Source organism: Chinchilla lanigera, unplaced genomic scaffold (assembly GCF_000276665.1).
Source record: "Chinchilla lanigera isolate Chin_1 unplaced genomic scaffold, ChiLan1.0 scaffold00090, whole genome shotgun sequence".
In the NCBI taxonomy this organism is placed as follows: domain Eukaryota; kingdom Metazoa; phylum Chordata; class Mammalia; order Rodentia; family Chinchillidae; genus Chinchilla; species Chinchilla lanigera.
The window spans coordinates 4,157,720-4,179,903 of NW_004955491.1; the positions used below are offsets into that span (position 1 = coordinate 4,157,720).

General features: G+C 45.6%; 1 protein-coding gene across 1 annotated transcript in view; it reads left to right on the forward strand.

Moving 5' to 3' along the window:
• Positions 1-7,680: 7,680 nt before the first annotated feature.
• Positions 7,681-22,184, forward strand: part of Cul1 (cullin 1) — a 47,084-nt gene continuing 32,580 nt past the window's right edge. Inside the window, exon 1 of the mRNA XM_005404888.1 lies at positions 7,681-7,981. Coding sequence (XP_005404945.1) covers positions 7,842-7,981 — 140 coding nt within the window. The 5' untranslated portion in view covers positions 7,681-7,841. The remainder of the gene's footprint in view (positions 7,982-22,184) is intronic.

Sequence of the window (22,184 nt, forward strand, 5' to 3'; positions counted from 1 at the left end):
CAGCCTAGCTAAAGCAGCTGTACTCTTTTCCTGAAAACCTCATTTCTTGTGTTTCTCTTACAACTCTGATTTGAATTACATCATTTTAACACTCCTCAACATCGGCCCTGGCAAGCACATCTGCTAAATATGTTTGCTCTCAGTTTATAGACATGGAGGCAAATGTTTCGCATTTATGGGCAGAGTGGTGACTGGGATTTTGGAGTGCTGGAAGTGAGCTTGAGGAGGTGACACAGTTACCTTGTGTGTGTACCCTTCTTCCCCCAGATACACCTATGTTTATTGAGTCTGAAGAGCTGTTCTCCTGGCTCTCTGTGTGGGAGTGGCACATGTGGACAGCCGGAGCGGAGCTTCCTGGGCTGAACGTGGGAAAGAAACCTCAGCTGCCCGCTTGCAGAGCAGAACCCACCCCACCCCGTCTCGTGTGGTCTCCGGCATTGCCGCTTCGGTCCTCTCCATCCGCTGCACTCTCTGGGTCTGCGTCTTCCTGTTGGGAGCCCTCCCCGTGTTCTCCCCACCTTCGTTCGCTGGGGTCCCTGGGACCCTCTCCCAGGCCCTCAGGCTGTAGGTGGGCGTGGTTGTCTACTGACGGCCACACTCAGAAGTTAAGTGACCCCTCTGGCCCTTCCTGGGGCAGCCTCCTCCGCCTTTAACCCCACTGCCACAGGCAGCGGCCTTCCACCCCGACGTCGCAGTGCCCTGGCCTCGCGCTTCCTTGAGTTCCATCGCATTCTAGGCCCAGACCGTGGCCCCTCCACAGCAGTGATTCCCTCGGCTGCTGCCAGTCACGGCGTCCTGGCCCCTCCTTGCCTGTGCCTCTGCCTCAGGCGAAAGTGAATGAGGCGTGGAGCCTTTTGGAGTCATCCCTGTCCAGCCTCCTGCCCCACCAGCAGCCTGCTCTTCTGGCCCGTCCAACCCATTCCACGTTGAGCTCTTCTCGTCACGCCACCCAGAGTCCTTCCAGAGCGAACTCGAGGTGGTACGTTCAGATCTGTGCCGATAAGGACAGTAGTAGCTAGCATTGGCCGCACACTGGCCTCATTTAGTAGCCTCACCGCAAGCCCTTGAAGGGGGTAGAGAACAGAGGCATTTGCCCAAGGTCATAGAAGAAGAAAATAGCAGTTTCATGTGACCTTATTCGGCCCAGCTGCTTTCTCTGCCCCAGGCTTCCAGGATAAGGCTCTTCCTCCTTGGTTTTGCCTGTAATTTTGTACTTGCAATCCTCTGGCTTCCTCTTCATATAGTCAGGACTGTTTGGACCTATCACATTGCTGTAGCTTCTCCGATAAACTGGTTCCCAGAATCAGATGGTGTCGTCAGAGGTGTGCCCGGGTCAGTCCAGTCTTCTCTTCTTGGCAGTGTGGCCTCGTGTGGCAGCTACCCAGGACAAGCCCCAAGTCCTGCAAGCTCTCGGTGGCCAAGGGAACTGCCTTCCCACAAGTCTGGTTTTCCCTGTTTCCTGTGCAAGTGGGTGATGGCATAGTCCAAATCACAGGTGTTGTGTAGGTATTGATCATACGCATCCACTAAAGCCAGCAAGAAAGAGATAACACTTGTGAGGCTGCTGCACGGTTTAACGGTTTACAGTTGATAAAGACCCGAAAGCTTTTTAGCTGGGGACCAGTTTGATGTAACTGGTGAGGTGTATTTCATTAAGTGAAATGCTGTAGATCTCTTGTTTGTTTTGAGACAGGTTCTTGCTGTGTATTCCAGGCTGGCCTTAAACTGTCTGTGTATCCCGGGCTGACCTTGAACACATAGGGATCCTCCTGCCTCAGGTGCCCAAGTGCTGGGATTACAAGCATGTGCTAGATGCTGTAAAGTGAAGAAGTTGCAGAACGGGGCGTGGTTCATGGGTCCCAGATATCGAGAGATGCCCCAACACCCCAGCCAAGAAAATTTCAATGGGGTGCTTTATGTAGTCAGACCTCTGCACTTGATGTATGTCGACACGAAGTTGCGTCCTGGTACTCCTCGTGTGTTTGGTATTGGATGTCAAGCAAGAGTTTGTGGGAGCGGATTGCCTTGTGCCTCGCGACCCTTTCCGGTCAAAACAGCTTGTGTGGAGCTTGATGCTTTTGGTGCTCACTGCGCCACTAAACAATTGCCGGGGGCCGCTGCGCTGTTTCTCTGCGGAAATTCCTAAGACGTGCTCCCTCTCACAAAGAGGTCTTGTACCAAAGTACAAACCACTAAAGCGAAGGTTTCCCAGATTCCCTTGATACTCAGCTCAGTTTGATGTTCCAATTAGTGTTTCATGGAAGACTGTTGTAAGTGCTTTTAAAAAAACCCTTTCAGTACTCATGGATGCAATTTTGAATTAGTAACGTTAAAGAGGATATTTCTCCCGGATTCTTGGAGATCGTTTCATTGTCATACTCCTCCGGTGAAGGAATTTTATGCGTCATTACTCTTGAGAACAGGCTGTTTCATCAGTTCACAGTATGGATTGTTAGGGTGCTTGTTTCCTGTTGATTCAGTTGACTTTGGGCTCCCTGGGGAAAAACAGTCCTTCCTGATAAGTCATTAGATACATGGCCTTTTCTTGTTTTGACTGTTGGGTTCCATTCCGTTCCCTTGCTTTCGTAAGGTGAGATGAAAGTGAAAGCTAGGCAGTGTGTGCCGAAGGCACAGCTGGTTCCACCACTGGTCCCTCTCCTCGGTGGGTGGCATCTTCTCTCTTGGTCTCCTATCAGGAAAATGACGTCTGTGCGCCTCGCGGGGGCTGGCAGGTGCTCGCGGGCGTGGCCGAGCCTCCTTGAGAGTAAGGAGGTATGCAAGGGACCAAGGCTGCCTTCGCTGGCTCCTGCTGCCCTCCCTGAGCCCTGCTCGACTGCCCGTGCTCCCAGGGCGTGAGGTGGCAGATCTCAGAGGGGTGTCTGAAAACTTGGCCCTTCATAACTACACCTGGCAGAGCCTGTGATGCCAAGGGTACTTTGGGAAACAGTCTCGCGTCCGAAGTATACTTTTTTTCTTTCTCAGGTTTAGGGGACTTCCTGAGCTTTCTGGCTATGTGATGTGGTTTATTAGGAGAAGATTTTTATCTTACCTGAAAACCATTGTGACATTTCTGACTTGTGTGAAGTCTGCTCAAGATTGCGGATGTGTTTGGGTGGCCGGTTGAGGCGGAAGGTACATAGTTTGTAAAGTGGAGTATTTCTGAAACTTCAGCGTTGACAGGTGAGCCAGTCTGTTGGCATTCATCTTGCCAAATGCCAGAGTGAGACCTGAGCAAACAATGCGCGTGCGACACTTGTCACCTGTGCCCTTCCTGGCCCGGAAACTCCAGCCCCCGAGCTGCTTGTGTCAGGGCCGAGCAATGTGGTGTGGCCCTGGCCCACCAGATGCCTCTTTGAGGAAGGGTTTACTGTGGGCAGTGGGCAGTGGGGCCCCCAGCTGCCAACACTGTCAGGATCAGCATCAGGGTGAGCATCTCTACCAGCCTTAGTGCCCAGGGAGGTGCTGCCAGTGTCTGACCGGTCCTCGGGAATGGTCCCGGCTTCACAGAACCTGCATCACAGGTTGTGTTCTGCTCTTGCATGTAAAGGTGTTTGTCGTAGGAAGTATCTGCCGCCCGGGCTGGTGTCGCGTCTGCTGTCAGCCCAGGACCTGTCCTTGCAGATGTTTCTGCATATGCGTATGTTTACCATGTTGTTTCAGACTAGTTTTAGGTTCCTTTGCTGTAACGACTTACAGATGTCTTACAGATGGATTCAGGTGTTACGCTCTCTAGGAGATAAGAGAATAGAGGGTAGGATTGTCCCCTTTACACTGGCCTGCTCACACAGAGGAGGGCTCGTGAGTGTTTGCGCACCTCGGATCAGCTGGGTATGAGTTTTGGATACTCTGTAAGAATAGAAAAAGGGAACGGCAGACCTGAAGCAGCAAAACATCTAACAGCAATAGAAGGCCTTGGTCAATTTCTGCATATTGAGTGTCGGTTGAGGCTTGGTGGCATGGTTGCCATGTGTTGAACTAGATGCAGAAAACATGTAATAAAATAACCTTGAAAGCATAGCATGAAGAGCTTGTGTGTGTTCTTGTAGATGACCTGTGGGTCTTGGTAGAGTGAGGTTCCTAACTGGGGTCAGAAGTGTAATAGAAGCACATAAAGAGCGTACATCAAGAAGCGTATCACTGCCAGGTGTGGTGGCATGTGCCTATAATCGCAGCCACTGGGGAGGAAGAGTCAGGAGGGTCACAACTTCAGGACCAACTTAGTGAGATCCCATCTCAAAATATAAAAAAGGCTGGATGGATCTAGTGCCCAGTACTGCCAAAAGAGCAAGGCAGCAGCACATGACTTACGCTGGGTTTAGGGGAGTGGAGATGTGGAGAAAGATCCACGCCAGCCATTTTAACCTGGTGTTTTTAGCTTTGTCGGAGGACAGAGCTGTAGTAACACTACCCTTTATACTGTTTTGCTGTTAGTGTTTGTCAGGCTTTGTTAAATTGTTTCTTAAATTTCAAAATATTTGAATAAATTTAGTGTTGATATAATTAGAACTAATTTGATAACTTTTTAAAACTGTGCTTTTACAGCTCTTTAGGGTTCTTAGTTTAAAGGGGAGCCTGTTGTTACGTATGGCTGTACAGTGGCTGAACTCTTTATTGACACCTTGAAAGCAGAAGAACCCACAGCTCAGCGCGCAGTGCCGGGACACACTGGCTTGTGAGCCCTGAGACCTGGCAGTGGTCCTGCTACTTTCTAGCAGGACAGTCCTGACCATGGTGGTTTGCTTCTCTGACTCTGTTTCTTCATCTGAAAAAAGAAAGGCCAGAACTATTTTTAAAGTCAGCTTCTAAACATCTGTGACTTTAATTGGCTTTCGTGGGTAGAATACTTTGGCTACACATGTACGTGGTACATAAAGTCTCCACATTACAAGTAGTTTGTGCACCAGCAGGTTTTATGTGTTTGTTTGCTGCTTAGAAGGAAAGACTATTCGCTAGCCAGGAGTATTATGAAAACAGACCGTGGCGTTCTGGTGTACTGCAGTATACAGCCAGGGCCTAGGACACAGCAGTTTCCTACTAAGTATTTGTTAAGTATAAGCGGTGACTAAAAGTTCTGTAATTTTTCTAGAAATTATGTTAAGATAATAAACATACACTCTCAGTAACCAGGCAGTGTAAGCCATTACCTAATGAGAAATAAATTTTAGTGTAAGATCCAGTGTTTCAAGGAAAGATTTGGAAAAAAGTCATTTATGGAGATCCTGAAGAGGGGATTTTGAGTAAATGCAGATGTTTGATGATCCTGGTTTTTCATGATTTTTTAACCCTTTCAAAGCATAGAGCTTTCCACGTCTTTCGTTTATTCATGTAAAGCATTTGTCAGGCCGTGCGCTGGGCTCTGCGCTGTGTCTTGGGATAACACGGTAAGGGACAGACGATCGCTGTGCCGAGGTCCTCCGTACGGTGAAGAGAGGAAGCAGGCGGGGGCTTCCGCTTAAATCCCTACATGGTGACAGGGCAAGACGGGGAGGGCCTGACCCCTCCTGGGGGGCGTCCCAGTGAGTCTGCCCTGAGGTCAGGTGTGCAGAAGGGAGACAGCATGTGTGGGCCTGGGAGCTGTACCCAGAGGGACAGCGGAGCAAGCAGAGGGTGTGGTGGTGCTGTGTGAGGGGTTCCCCACTGCTCTCAGGGTGACCACAGGTGCAGACGGGCAAGGAGGGAGCGGGAGCACACGGGGTAGAGGCGTGAGCCCAGTTTGGCTCCCGCAGTGGCGGTAAAGAGATCGTGATGAGAGGAGGAGGTGGCCTCGAGGGGATGGGTTTGAAGTGGCCTTGACGGTTAGCATCAGCAGCGCGCAAGTATGAGATGAGTCTCAGAAGCCCTCCCCGGTTTCTGCTGTGTGGGTACAGAGGCGGGCAGCACTGGCCGGAAATGGAGTTCAGAGGGCAGAGACTTTTTCCTTGGTTGCTGGTAGAACTTAGAAGAAAAGCGGGGAAGGGAGTGACATCCAGGTAGGTGTGAGAAAGCTTACCCAGGATAGAACTGATGCACTGTTGGTTCTGGTTTGGGCAATTTAAGTGGTAATTTCCACTTTGGGGGGAATTACAGATGTGATGAGGCTTAAATAGTAGTTGATGCTGTCGGGGCAGCACCAGTCCAAACATGCTGATGGTTATCAAGCCTCGTGTGCTGTGCTCCTCCGAGATGATGAAAGGAAAGGCGGATTAAAACTCGACATAGGGAATGTTTGCATTTGAGGGAGTCCTCGTGTTAGATACATTTCACGTTTGAACATAGCTGTTTGTGCGTTCAAAATAAAATAATTTCAAGATCAGGAATGGTGTAGTTGCATAAAATATTACTTGTATAGCCCAGGCTACAAATACTAAAGAAGATTTGGGTCTTGGTAGTCCAGCCTTAATCCGGAGCGTGTCCTGCGCAGTGCTCAGATGCACCTCGGGCTCCTTGCACTCTGTAATCCTGAAGAGCTGGGCTGCTCCGAGTTCCTTGGCCAGGAAACTCGGGCATGGATCTGCAGGCTTTAACAACTTGTGCATACTGTTTCGGATCCTATTGGCTTCCCTGTGGTATTTATTTTATGACACCATTAAAAGAATCTTCATTTTTCACTAGAAATGTTGATTTGAAATGTCTACATTTTGGTGTGATATACGCAGATAATCCTGAAAGTACGTCTGGAATGTTGCACATTAAGAAGTACTAACTTGATACAATATTGAACACCCTTAAAAGGTCCTTTACTGATGATCTTTTATAATGCAGTAGCTTAATATACTTAGACCAGCGTGGTGGCACACTCTTAACAATCTCAGCAGGCTCGGGAGGCTGAGGCAGGAGGATCACTGTGAGTTGGAGGCAAGCCTGAGCTACATAGTGAGTTTCAAGGCCAGCGTGAATTACATAGTGAATCTCTGTCTCAAAAAAACAAACAAAAGAAATAGCTTTGTGCACGTAGAAACAGTGTTAAACATTAAAACATTTGCTAAAACATTAAATATGTGTTAAACATTACTATTTTATTTATATGCATTATTTAACCTTCAACAGACAGGTGAGGAATGCGGTTGCTCCATTTTGTAGATCGGAAGTTGAGGATTAGAAAGTTAAGCAGCTTACCTCTGCACACCTGTAAGTGTGGGGCTGAGCTCATACCCAAGCCTGTGAAGCCAGGGGTGCACTGTACACGCTTTGATTCCCTCTAGATTCTCTGTGTACCTGTTTTCCTTCATCTTTTCTCTCGCTGGCATTTAGTTTCTTACCAAGTGCCAAGGGAAAATTACCAAAAGTGACAGGTAAACAAACTGTTGTTTTTCCGTATTTGTTAATTGTCCTCTTTCTGGAAATTTCCTGAGCATAGCTTGTGCCCTTTTTCTTTGCATTTGTCTTCCCAATCGTGTAGGTCAAGTGATAAATATTTTAAGTTTCCGTCCCTGTAGAAGATAATGAAAAGCAACAGTTTATGGTGCCTCCATTTGCGTAGGTTTTCCATGACTGCTAATAGTTGAACAATTTCACATGAAATGTCTAAATATATTCTGAACACAACCCCTGGAATGCAGAGGTTTCCACATACAAATGATCACTGGACTACAGCAATACCTGCTAATGCCCATAAATGGAGTATTTCTATCAGTGCATGTAACCCTGTTACCTATCTGAAGATGTTAAAGAGTTCACTTATTCCTTTTCTTTCCTCTTCAGGTTTGCCTGCAATGAGATCTCATTCTCTACACTTAAAGGACATCCTTTCTTAGCTGCTGTGAATAAATCTGGGATGATACTGTATATTTTCAACTAATGGCGAATTAGCTGCGTCTTGACTAAGGATTGCTGTACTGGACAACTTCCGAACATTACTCACGATGTCATCAAGCAGGAGTCAGAATCCCCATGGACTGAAGCAGATTGGCCTCGACCAGATCTGGGATGACCTCCGAGCTGGAATTCAGCAAGTTTATACCAGACAGAGTATGGCCAAGTCCCGATACATGGAACTCTACACGTATCCTCCTCCTCTTGTTGAGAATTTTGATTATTTACTAGTGTGATCTCTCAGTTATTGGAAACTTTACATCATGTTTTCTCTTCCCAGTTCATCCTAAATAGAATCACCAGGTTCATTTTTAGCTTTAGGTTTTTTGAGTAGAGGTCAAACTGACCAGTTAGTAGTTTCATACCGTGGTGGTCAGTGTGATAGCCTCTAGTTACACGTAGGTGTTTATATTTCAACTACAGTTGCCCTTTTATACCTGTGGGCTCCAGACTCATGGTTCCAACGAACCACAAATTGAAAATACTTGGGAGCAAAAGTTTTCTCTGTACTGAACATTACAGACTTTCTTTTCATCATTCCCCAAATAGTACCGTGTAACTGCTATTTATAGATAATCTAGAGATGATTTAAAATACACGAGAGGGTATGTTTAAAGTTAGATGCAAATGGGGCTGGGGACTTAGCTCAGCGGCAAAAGCACCTGCCTGGCAAGTGCAAGGCCGTGAATTCGGTTCCCGGTACCGGAGAAAAACCCAAAAAAACAAAACAAAACAAAAAGTTAGATGCAAATACTGTGTCATTTTTTAATAAGAGACTGGAATCTGCAGATGTTGATATTGAAGAAAGTCTGAAAATTCGGTTTCTTTGTCACGGTAGCCATATTATAATGCTCCGTAGCCCGACCGTGGGACAGTTCTGTTTTATAGAAGGGTCTGTGGGCAGTGCTGGCCTAAGCAGGGGATCACTTATTTAAATGTTGTCCTTAGCTACCTTCATCTTGTGGAACAGAATTGAGTACTTGGATCAGAAACAGTCTGGTCCATAATGTCTGAAAAATTTACTCTTGGACCTTCACAGGAAAAGTGTGTTGAGCTAGTCTAAAGCACATGCGGCAAAATTCTTACTCTTACGGCTCTATTTTCCAAAGAGACATAAGGAAGTCTTTGACTTACTCCTTCATTAATTTTTTAGGATTACCATTCTTAAATTGGGTATTCTTTTCCTTCTAGTTTTGTCTGAGAAGGTAATAGCTCTATATATTTATCAAAATTGGGATATTCAATCTAAAATACCTCACTTGAATTTTTTAACTGTTGTTCATGAACATCTATAATTCAAGTCCTGAATGTCAGGCATTGTGCTTGAAACCATCCTCATCGCACTTAAGGTTCATTTTAGCCGACGGTTTGGAGCTGTCCCTTTTCTATTGCTGTCCAGAGGCTGCAGTGGTATGCTTGATCTGTTTTGGAGAAGCGGAGGAGTGTTTTCTAGGGAAATCCACCTACTTCTGACTCTGAATGTAAAACAGTATTCTTCAAGCCTTTAGGGACTCTGGCATTTGTGACTGCTGTAACATGAAGGTGGGTTTTTTAAACATTTTTCTCAAGTTTTAAGCTCGGCATATAAAGGGGAGAAGGGAGTTTTGGAAAAGTGGGGGACTGGGTGCCGCGGTGCCCACCCATAATCCCAGCCCAGTGGGAGACTCAGGCAGGAGGATTGCAAGTTCAGTCCAGCCTGGACAATTTAACGAGGCCCTGTCCCAAAACAAAAATTAAGGACTGGGGATGTAGCTTAGCGATAGAGGGTCTGGAGCTCAGTCCCCTTTACTTAAGGGAGAAAAACCCCAGAGCATCTGTAAACAGAAAACGTAGTCCAGTTAGCTTTGGTTGCAGCCTCTTCGCAAAGCATTTTTCTTCCAGATTTAGCCTTAAGCCCTTGCTGTCTGTGTTCACACATCCAGCAGCACCCACTTCTAGTTTACTTGCCTGTCTTACATACCATAATCATTACACTGCAGCGCCTTTTCCCCCCAGTGAAATAAGCGGCACTTTCTAGGTAGATGGGTTTCTTTCCTTGTGAATTTGAAAGACCTGGTGAGTTTCTTACCCGATTTATTGATAGTTACACCTCAAGTGCCATGCTGGGCTCAGAGAGCAGCCATGCGTGCCTCTACTACAGGGTGCAGGAAGGGACGGGGCCTGGCCCAGCTCAGCTGGCAGGAGGCCCTTTCTTGGCCGGTTTCTGTTTGTTTTTGCTGGCCCAGACCTACCTGCTCCTCTGTTTCCAGCTCAGATTTTTTAAAAAGTCATCATGCACTTCTTCATCTCAGGTTTTTTTTTTTGGAGTGTGAGAGGTAGAGGTAGAGATCCAGCCTAGGGCCTTGTGCCTACTAGGTAAGTACTCTGTGCTGCCAGTCCTTGGAATCAGTTTAAACTTCCATATCCTCGTCTCTCCCCACCCCCCCCGCCCCAGTTCGGGAGGGAGAAAACCCACAGTGTTTATTTTCCAACAGACAGCATCAGCAGATAGAATTGTAGGGGTTTCTCTGTAGATCACATGTTTGTAGAGACCCACTGGTGTGTTCTCTGTACCACACCCGCTTCACAGTGTGAACAAGTACTTTGTTTTTGACCCTCAGGTCAGATGTACTAACTACGAGACAAAGCTCTGGGTAAGTCAGTGGAGTGGAAAGAGTTCTCTGCCCAGAAGCTGGGTCTTTATTCGTCCTTCCTCATTAGACTGCTAGAGCAATGTTGGATTTGCTCAGTGTCAGAGGAGGATTAAAACAAAGGGATCACGAAAAGGTCTTGAATGTTCAGCTGTTCCCACTGGTGTATCAACTCTTAGGCTTAAGGCAGGGCCGAAAATACAACACTTCACCTTCATAAAATGGAGTATGGCTACACAAATAAACAAGATAGAAAAAGTAAAGCTTTTACTCAGCATTTGCCTGGCCCAGTTTTATAGCCCTCATGCATTACTCAGGGAAAAAATCTTTATAATTTCTTGGTTTAAGTCTTAGCCAGGGAAGTTTTTTTAAAAAATTTGTAAGCCTGTGATAGCAAATGCACCCTACCTAAATAGTTCTCGTAACTTGCAGTTTCTCTGGTTCTCCCATTAGTGCTCTGAACCGAACGGGTTTGTTTGTCGTAGTCTTCTTCCCCTCCAGCTCCACAGGGTTCCGTTCATGCTTCCCAGTCGCGCTACTCACCTCCCAGGAAGTCAGAGCTGACCGCGGTCAGAGTTCCTGTTCGGTCCCCTGTCCTGTGGGTGTGACCCTCGCTCACTGGAGGCGTGCTGCCGAGCTCTTGGCAGCCTGAAACACGTGATGTGCAGGGAAAACATGCCAGGACTGGCTGGTCCCTGCTGCTGCTCGGCACCTGCCAGTCGTGTGGTCTCATCGCAGCTGCCCCGGCCGCTCTTCTCAGGCCTGACGGGGTGTCATCCCCAGCCCCTTTCTGTCAGGTGCACTGGCGGGGGTGGGGGGCGGTCCATGTGGCAGCTTGCTTTCTTCGCTTGCTATTGCAGACTTACTTCTCTCTTTGCCTTATGGAAAATCAAAATCCCAGAGAAGCTGATGAGGCAGACAAAGTAACAGATTGTTTTTCATATTATTGGATCACGGTCCATGTCTGTTTCGGAATAACCACCTAACCTCCTCCGTGCCTCTGGACACTTGCTCTTGCACTTCTTATGTAAGAGTCTCACATTAATCTCCCCTGATAGGTATGGCTGGCATCAGACAAACCTAAACATGTGTAAGTTTGTCATATCCTTTAAAGTGTGAACTTCTTTTCATATATATATATTCACCCATTCTTTTAGAATAAGGATTGAAAAGGCATAACTAGTTCACAGAAAGAAGAAATGCAGATAGTAAAAATACGAAAACACATTCAGCCTCATGCCTGTCAAAGAAATGAATCAAAATGAGACTGTTTTTCAGCCCCCAGGTAGAAAGGGTTTTCAGAAATGGTCACAACCAGTGCTGGCAAGCGGGGGGAGACAGAGGTCCTGCAGTGCGGGTGGAAGTGTTGGTCTGTTGTGATCCTTCTGCAGAAAAGTTCAGAAATCTATTTCTAAAGATGTAAAAATATACATTGGCCCAACAGTTTTTTAACTTTTAATTCTGTCCTAAGAAAATAGTTGTATTCAAATTATATGTACGAGACTTCTTAGCATATTGTAATACTAGGAAACTATGGAAAGTAACCTCAATCTTTACTTGGTGTAACTGTTAACGCCCATCAGAAAGGTGCTAAAGACTGGGGACTGACAGCATATTGCTGAAAGAGCAGAATACAAAGTGGTACTGTACCTGTTTGAGTTGGGTTGGGTGGGATTGGGTGGGGATTCGGGTAGGGTCTTGAAGTACTGCTCTCGAACTTGGTGTATAGCCCAGGCGGCCTCGAACTTGGGGATCCTCGTATCTCAGGCTCTGGAGTGCTGAGAGGAGGCATGTCTGCCACCACGCCTGGGCACCATACTGTTCTGAAAATCACTTTCCCTAGAGACAATGTTCTTCTGCACCTCTCAGATTTTTAGTGCACCTTGTAAACATAGTCGTACTTGCCTTTCATTCCTGAGCTGGTACTATAAAAACAGGCTTTGGGATCGAGAAACTGTGTATCTACCTGAGAGCAAGAGCCCACAGAATTACTCTCATATTGCGTAATTGTCTAAGTCAATGATTCTTCGTTTTTATTAGTATAAATATTTTATGTTCGGCTTTTTTTTCCCTGAACTTGATTCATGGTCCATATAGTGAGATCACTTTAAACATTTCAAACCAAATTTTATAGTTTATCACATCAGTTGCGAACAGACATTGTCTTTAAAGTATGCTATTCCATCTGAAACTTACTTGCTTTGCATGGGATATTCTTTTTCGTAAACGCGCCTAGCCACAAACTGGACAGAACTTTATTTTTTTCTGACCCTACAATCTGATTATGGCAATAGTATGTGGCTGCTGCTGTTGGAATTTTGTACCAGCGGCCCAGTTGTTGACCTATGAAAACAAGAAGTGTGTGGTGGTGGTGGTGGGTTTTTAGTTTTTGTTTAGTTTGGTTTTTTGAGACAGGGTCTCACCGTGTAGCTCAGGCTGGTCTTGAATTCACTGTGTAGCCCAGGCTGGCTTCAAACCCACAGTGATCCTCCTGCTCAGCCCCTCAAGTGCTGGGATTACAGGCCTGCACCACCACACCCAGATCGGTTTTAGTTTTTGAGACAGTGTTTCACTGTGTAGTCCAAGGTGCCCTTGAACTCACGTAGCTCAGGCAGGCCTCAAACTTGTGATTCTCCTGCCTCAGCCTTGTAAGTGCCGAGACTACAAGCGTGTGCCACCAGGAAGTGTTTTTAATGCATCTTTTAGTGTAAGGTCATTTGAAAGATTTTTTTTTTAATAGAAGCTGATAATTTAAATTTTCACTTTCCAAGTTATAGTAGAAAAGAAGTAATATTAGAAAATGGTCTGTTGCCAGGCATGGTGCTGCATGCCTATAATGCCAGCACTCAGGAAGCTGAGGTAGGCTCACCATGAGTTCAAGACCAGCCTGGGCTATATACATAGTGAGTTCAAGAGCAGCCTAAACTGCATAGCAAGACTCTATCTCCAAAAACAAAAAGTGTCAGCAGGACAGTGGCAGAACCAGGTTTGCTCTGAGACATGGTCTAACCATCTTACCTTGCTTGCAGTAGGAGATCTCCGCAGACTGCTGGGGACATGGGTGATTCTCCCTTCCACATGACAGGCGTGAATTACCCAGTGGCGCTTGCTCCTGGGGTCCACAGCCGTGAGATGCAAGGAAAGGCTGGCTCCCCTGGGTGGACTCGTGAGACCCTTGAAGAGTCTGCTTTTTCTGCATTGTACATGTCACCAGACCATTGGGTGGAGTGCAGCTAGGATGAGTCTTGCTCTCTGCCCAATCAGCCTGAGTCCAGAGCACAGTTGGGCTGGTTCTTCTGGCCAACCTGGCGCCTGGCTATCCCTGAAGCACATAGCAAGGGACTGTGTACTTTGTGTCCAAGTTACTCTTAGGCTTTTGTCTAAGAGTTTTATAGGTTAGCTCTTATATTTAAGACTTTGCGACTTTGAGTTACTGTTTTGTTGGTAAGGGTCCCGTTCTTGGCCTGTAGTTGTTCACTTGTCCATGTACCATTTGTTGAAAAGACCATGTTTTTTTCCATCAGTCTTGGTAACTTGCAAAAATCAGTTTTCTTGCAGATATTAGGTTTATTTCTGAATTCTTCATTTTATCCCATTGATTTGTCCTGGACCAGTATCTCACTGTCTTAATTAATATGGTTTTGTGGTAAGCTTTGAAATTGTGACATGTTTTCCAACTTTCTTGTTTTTGAGGATTGTCTTTGGCCCTTTTGGGTCTCTTGAAATTCCGCGTGAATTTAGAATCGGCTTGTCACTTCTAGAGAGAAGTCTCTGGGACACTGGTGGGAGTTGTACTGACTGTGTAGGTGAATTTGCAGCGGTGGGGCCTTTTTTAACAGTGCTCAGGCTTCCCACTTGTTTTTCTGATTGTAGTATTTGAAGATCTAAATTCCCGCCCAAGGATTTTCGGCTTCATTCCACAAATTTTGATATACTGTATTTTTGTTATTGTTTAATTTAAAATACTTGCTGTTATAATTTTCCTTGTTATTTCTTCTTTGACTCTTGGATCGTAGAAATGTGCTACTTTAGAAATAGTGGAGTTTCACTGGGTAGCTCCTCGTCACTGATTCTAATACAGTTCCACTTGTTCAGAGAACGAGCTCTGAACGGTTTCGGTCCTGTTAAATGTTTGAGACCTGTCTCGCGGCCCTGAGAACGTGCTGTCTTGTAGGCATCCTGTGCTCTTGGGAGGAACATGGCTCCTGCAGTGGCTGGGTGTAGACAGTGGGGTGCGGCAGATGGGTGGCGTCATCCCTCCCCAGCTCCCCCATCGGCGCATCCTGTGGGCAGCTTGCAGGGTGCCACAGCGGGGACGTCGCCCCACAGTCTTATAAAAGCTCAAGTCAAGGGCTTGCTGTTTCCTCTCACAGCCACTTTATCACCATCCTGCTGAGTGTAGAGTGTTTTAACTGCGCACTAAGGGGACTGTGTTGGCAGCGTCACGGGTCATCTCTGTTTTTATTAGTACGTATTTACAGAACATAAATAAAACGTCGCCGTGCAGAGTTGGTGCATGTGCATCACCCGTCTTACTTCTCTTTATTTCCTCGTCCGCTTCTCATCTCTGGCCTGTGCCCATTGGCAAACAGTCTTCTTCCCTATTTCCTGTTCATCTGTGTCTTGACTGAATTTTTGGTCAAGTTGTTGAGAGAAGGCCGTTAAAATCTCATCATACAATTGTGAAATTGTTTTGCCCTTTCATTGGCAGATTTTGTTTCATGTGTTTTGAAGCCCCATTGTTAGGAAACTATACCATACAATGAGTGCCTTTTTAATAAATGGACAGTTGTTATCACGAAATGGCCATTATCTCTGGTGATGCGTCGTGTCTGTCTCGTAGCTTCGGCCTCACCAGCATCTCTGCTTAGCGTCCATTTGAGTCTTTTTGTGTCCTTATGTTTAAATTGTGTCTCACGTAGCACATACAGTGGTCTTGCTGTTTTGTCCCTTCTGGTTATCTCTGCCTTTTGATGGTAGTTTCCATATGTTAACATGTAGGATAATTATTGTACGGCAGTGTGCATATAAAAATACAGATAGTTGTATGCTTTTATGCTGACCATTTCATTATTTTCCTCTTCTTGAAAAAAATTCTTTGTTCCTGCTTTTTTTCCTCCTTCTGGATTATTTGAAATTTAAAAAAATTTTAAAACATATATTTGGCTTCCTAGTTGTACCTTTTCAGAATGTGTGTGTATATGAGAGGGGGGTTGAAAGATTGCTCTGGGGATTATATACCCCACTTCTTGGCATGCTATATAGACTTCATAAAAACAGCATCACAGAAAATTCAGAAAGACTATAATTTACTATCTCCATCCCCTGCTTTATATTACCTCTACAAATGCTTTTAAACCCACAAGACAGTATTAGAACTTCATGTTTTAAACTGTCCTTTGTATTTTAAAGAATTAAGGGGGGGTACCTTTTCTACTTACCCAGGTAGTTAATCATTTCTAATATCATGCTCTTCCTAAAGATTCAAGATTCCATGTAATGTCAGTTTTCCTCATCCTGAAATGCCATTGTGTGAATTTCCTTAGTTTTATTTTATCTGAAAATACCCTTTCTTCTCCTCTTTCTCTTTTTGTGCGGCTGGGGCTGGAACCGGGGCATCCCACATTCTAGGCAAGTGCTGTACCCCTGAGCTATGACCTTTAGCCATCACCTTCGTTTTTTGAAGGACTTTTTTTCCACTGGATGTAGAATTTGGGGTTGACGCTTTTGTTTTTCTTTCTCAGCACTAAGCATGTTATTTTCCCGTCTTCCAGCCTTTGTGTATGGGATCTTTGAATCCTTGTCTGTTACGTACGATGTTTCCGTCTGCTTTCAAGATCCCCCATACCTCCTCTCCCTCCCTCCATCTCCTTTTCTCTGTCTCTCTTTCCCTCTGCCCCCCGCCCCTGACATTATTATCTTTGTTAGCTTGTCTTCAGACACGTTTTACTTCCAGGGCCTTCCAAAACAGACTTTCTTTTAGGTGCTGTATTGTTCTAGTATTTGCTTGGTGCTTTTTTGTGGTTCCTGTTTTTTGTTGCAATTAGTTTCATTCATCATGAATGTAGTTCCCTTTGCACGTATGTCTCTATGCTGTGGTGGGTGCTTTAACTCCCTTATCTCCTGATTCTGGCACATGGCTCATCTCCAGGCAGGCTGTGTTGTCTGTTGAAGCTGTCTGTTTTCCTGTTCTATCTACATCAGCGATGTTGCATTGTGCCCTGCCTTTCTTCCAGCACTGGACACTTCCTGTTGGAAGTTCTGCTGCAGTATTTATCTTTCTCTGGATACCCGTGGACAGACGAAAACCTGAATTTTAGCAGAAACTGTCCTAGCCATGGCCATCTAAACTGTGCCAAGCCTGATTGGCTAGAGTCAGGGAAGGTGCTCATTTGGAATGAAGGTAGAGATGAACTCCGCATCGATAGCAGAGGTACTTAAAACAGCTTTTAAGAGCTTTCCTTTCCAAAACAGGCATGGTAGTGCATGCTCATAATCCCAGCACTCCGGAAGCTGAGGCAGGAGGATCGCGGGTAGTTTAAGGCCAGCCTGCGGTCCAGAGTGAGACCCTGACTTAAAAAACCCAAGAGAGAGAGATGCTTTCGACGCTGGTGCTTTCCAGTGGCCTGTTGGGCCCAGGCGTGCGTCTCAGGGCCACTACAGGACTGTTTGGGCACGGGATGTTGGTCCGTAAGGTAAGGAACCCTGGGGAAGGAGGAGGGGCTTTACTGTGCAAGTCACGGCAGGCGTTCAGACGTGAGCAGCCCCACCCCTGCTCTCCAGACAGAGCCTTTGAGTCCCTTATTCGAAGAAATTGCCTGGAAAGAAAAAAAAGTTTGATATGAGAAAGTTTAGGATCAAACTTACGAAATGGATGGGAGCAGCTTTAAAGAGAACCCTGCGGTCTGTTCTGGACCACGGAGTGCCAGCACTTAGCGGCCAGGGGACAACAACAGAAAAACACAGACCGCCCCCTTCTGAGAGAGTCACTGGGTGAGCTCACTCTGCCTCAGAACACGTTAGCACTGTCGTAGCCAATCTCAGCTCTTTACTTTTAGGAGTTATTACAACTCTGTTGAAGTAAAAAAGTTAATCTTTTAGGAAGTAAAAAATACAAAATCTATCTGATAAGAACGCATTGTGTCCCTTAATTGGAAGCCTTCTTGCCTGGGGTGTCTGGAGCGCTGATAGTGTTATGTATGGTTGGGGTCTCAGCCGAGATCTGGTTAACAAAAGCTGCGTGACCTGGCCTCCCATGGCCCCGCAGCGCGTTTAGCTAACACCCTGCTCACCGAATAGGCCATCCCAAGTGCCCTTGCTGCAGCAGAAAGAGAGCGCCTCAGAGCTTCCTTCGTATCCCCAGACAGCGGCGTCTCGGGCCCCTAGCGTGCGGCAGCTCCATTTTCCTGCCCTGCAGCCATCACGGGCTGTGTTGAAACCCTTGGGTATTCAACAGCTGGAAAATAACCTACTGCCAAAGAAACCAGTCAAGCTAAAGTGGATAACCGAACAGATCTTGGAAACAGCACCTAGAACTTGGTGCTAGGCAAAGTGCAGCAAGGTGTACAGATGCACGGCTGGCTCTGCACAAACGTGAGGAAGCGAAGCGCTGGGAACCCGGGTGCTGGCACTGCCAGGCTCTGTGTGCAGCAGGAGGTTGGCGGAGGTGGCGTCCATAGTGGAGGAGACAAAGCCTGGGCCCAGCCTGGCGGTTGAGGGTACCATGGGAACCTGGATGCCGACATCCTTCACTGGAAACTAAACCTGGCGAAACACAGCTACTCTTCCGAGTCTCCTTAGTTAAGAAATTGAAGCCAAGTTCAGGATGTAAGGGGGGTGGATAAAGTCTGTAACCTCAGGTGTGTCAGGGCGTGAGTTTGGGAATTTCTCTAAGCTGGAAGGTAGGGTAGTGTGAAAGCCCCCAGGATGAGCTGAAATTACAAAGCACAGGAGAGAGTGCAGAAGTGAGCATGCACTGTACTATAAGAACAGAACCAGACCCCCCAACTTCAATAATTTCTTGGCGTGAAATCATCAAGATATGTTCAAAATGATTAATGAAACAAAAGAATTTTTAAAAAAATGAGTAAAACACTGGAAAAATAAGATAGTTTACAAAGAATTCTATAAATTTTAAATACAATCATTAAAATTAATAGCAAATTTGATATAACTGAAAGAGACTCACTCAGCCAGATGGTAGATCAGGAAAATCAGAGTTTGAACAGAGAAACATGGAAAGTAGTTTAAGGCTTTAATTGATTACTGGAAGATAACATGGAAATGTCCAACGTATGCACAGTGGGAGCACTAGGAGAAAATAGAAAGGAGAGCAGAAATATTTGACAATATAAAGCCGAGCCGTTTTCCAGAATTGGCAAGGGGTAAAATGCGTGTCACATTTTACAGTACTCCTTGTAAGAACTCAAATAGAATGTATAGCTCCTAACAGAGCACAAGAACTATGATGAAATAAGGAAATACTGTTCTAATCAAGGGGAAAAACAGAAAAATAATTTTAAAAGGAAATACAATGATAGAAAATAATTCAGGTAGCATTATAAAGCAGGTTAAAATCAACCTTATGCATCAAAAACTGAGATTTTTCTTTTATTTTCATTTTTGGTGGTTCTAGAGGTTTAACGCAGTGCCTTGGACAAGCTTAGGCAAGCACCCATCCCTGAGCTGCAGCCCTAGCTCGCGCCCGCACTCTGGGGCAACCAGGGCCGTTTTGAGACAGGGTATCTCTAAGTCACAACGTCGACCGGGCTAGGCTTGAGTGTGCAGTCCTCCTGTTTCTGCCTCCACGTGTGCTGGGATTACAGGCATACGCTACTACAGGCAGCGCGCACCCTCCCCTCTCTCTTTCTCTTACTGTGTGTCTGCCAGGTCTCAACAGGTTGTACAGGCTGGCCTTGAATTTTTTTTTTTTTTTTTTTTTTGGTTTTTCTCCGGTACCGGGAACCGAACTCACGACCTTGCGCTTGCCAGGCAGGTGCTTTTGCCGCTGAGCTAAATCCCCAGCCCCTGGCCTTGAATTTTGAATTTTTGATCCTCCTGCCTTACCCTCCTGAGTAGGTGGGATTGCAGGCAGGCGTCACCACGTCTAACTCTGATTTAAAGTGAAATTAAATTTTTTAAAGGTTAAAAAAATACTTTGGAAATTTTAAACAATTTAACTCTTCAAAGAGAACTAATAGTGAAAAAGAAATACAACTTTGCATTGTGTGCTCGTCAGACTTCTCTGAAAGTACTGCTACATCCTCTGGGTGGTGTCTCAGCTGAAATTTGGTTAATATTTTTAACCTCTGTATATATGTATGACAGTGTCTGCATGAGATTGTTCAAAGCTGGGTGGTACAGCCAAGTGCTGTATAGGAGAAACTGGTATATTTTATATGGTCTCAGTATGTATTTAAAATGTTTATACCCCAAAAGAAAAAATTACAAAGATAACTGACCAAAACAAAAATTTATAGAAAGAGAACAGATGTGAAGTAGATGAACAGAAATGAAGCACAGTCATAGTAATGAAAATTAGTAGAACCAAAGCTCATTCTTTGAAGACTCTTCCAGACAAGCCACTAGCAAAATCACTGATAAAAACCCGCAAAATTACAAATAAAGAACAGTACATTGCAGGAAAAAAATTTTTAAAAGGCTGAACAGTGAGGCAGTACTTTTGAAAACAATTGAACAGTTTTCGAGAAGTAGCAGGTCATACCGTGAGGAAAGGATACACTGTTGAACTAATTGTTGTCTGGGCCTGCGAAGTAAAACAACTCCTTGAATCACGGAGAAACCCCGCGGAGAAGCCAGCTTTGGGAGGTCAGCCGGCACAGTTAGCCGGAGGGGAGGGCTTCCTGAGCCGGGAACCTGGTACAAGCCATCGAAGAAGACGGGGATGAACTTGATGGGGGTAAATGAGAGTTTGGCGGTAGCTCTATACGGAAGACGGGTGCCGTATACAATCTTGATCAAGGACAGGTGTGCACCGTCACCAAACTGCAGGTCCGGAAGACAGCTGTTTCTTTCATGTGCTTCTGTTTTTTAAAATGAAGGGTCTTTTTTTTTTTTTTTTTTTTAATGAAAATGACATAGTACAAAATGCCCAGATCTCAGGCATGTGCTTTGAGGCCTTCCTGTTTGGTCATTAGAGCAGAGGATTTTACCCATCCTTGAACTTCCTATAAGTGGAATTGTATGTGTCTTAACTTTGTCTATCCATTGTTTTTATTGGTTTTGGGGTTTTGTTTGTGTTTGTCTGAGGTAGGGTCTCCCTCCGAAGTCCAGACTGGCCTTGAACTCATATCGATCCTCCTGATTGTGCTTCAGCCTCCCAAGTGCTGGGGTTACAGGCGTGCACCACCACGCCTGGCTGGCCATTGCATTTTTGAGGTTCATTCATGATGCGTATACCCGAAGCTTCCTCTGTAGACTGCAGAACGCACTCTGCAGGTGCCAAGGTGTGCATTAAGAATCAGCCATACTCCTATAAAGTGGTTGCGGCCTTTGGGACTCCCCATCGTTAATGTGTCAGCACACTTCTATAATGTTCAAGTGTATGAGCAGGCAACATAAATGAGAGGAATGCAAACAGCTAAATGTGTATCAGTACCACGCCCACCGCCACGCTCATGCGTGGGCAAGGTTGAGGGCAAGGGAGGCTCACGCAGGGCCAGGGGCTGGCTGTCCACCCTAGAGCAGGCCTGGCAGCGTGCAGTAAAGATGAGCTCATGAAAGGAACCTGCACAGCTTTACACAGGAACGTGTTAATGATGGGGCAGCTTTGGCAGTACACACAGTTGGTACCTGCCGAAAGGCATCTAGCAAGGGCCGTCAGCTGGAGAATGGGTACATTATTGCAAGTGTGAAGTACACACCATCTTACATGTGACTGCAGCGAGCTCAGCCTTATCAAAATCATGCGGGAGCAAACTTATGTTTGTGTAATCCGAAAATGTAAAGTGTGTAAAGTAACTTTATACAGCTATCCAGTGAAATTGTAAGTTCAGAGGAACAGCATATACCAAGTCCTGGGGTTGTTTACTCTTAGGATAAGAGGAAGGAAGAATGGGATTGATGAGCCATGGAATTACATTTCATGTCCTAAGAAGTCGGAGTGAAGGGGCACATGGGTGGAATAATGTGGGAATATAGTAAGGTTTGTCTGCTGGGTGTGGTGGTGCACACCTGTAATACAAGCACTTGGGAAGCTGAGGCAGGAGGATCACCACAGGTTGAAGGCTAGCCTGGGATACTTAGCAAGACCGTCTCTAAAAAATACTTGTCAAAACTGGGTCATGCACAGAGATAGCTGGTTATTGTAATCTCATTCTCTGTGACGTGTAATAGGATGATCCCCCCTTTTTAGACATAATTGGATTGCTGCTGAAGTTGAAGAGTAGCTTCTGACCACTAATGTACCTTTCTTTTAGCCTTTGGCTTTTCTGTGGGTGTGGTCTGGCCATGTTTCTACAGAGATGCCTAAATTAAAGATAGTAGCACTCCGTTAACTTAAGGTATTTTTACTTCGATATATTCAGACTTTTGTATTATTTGTATGACTGCTTAGAAAGAGCTTCTCTAGCCCAGTAACTAGTAAGTGGTCCTTCATATATTCCTAGTTTTACGATTTCAGTTTGTATATTCTTTTTTTTTTTTTTTGGTTTTTCTCTGGTACGGGGAACCGAACTCACGACCTTGCGCTTGCCAGGCAGGCGCTTTTGCCGCTGAGCTAAATCCCCAGCCCCCAGTTTGTAT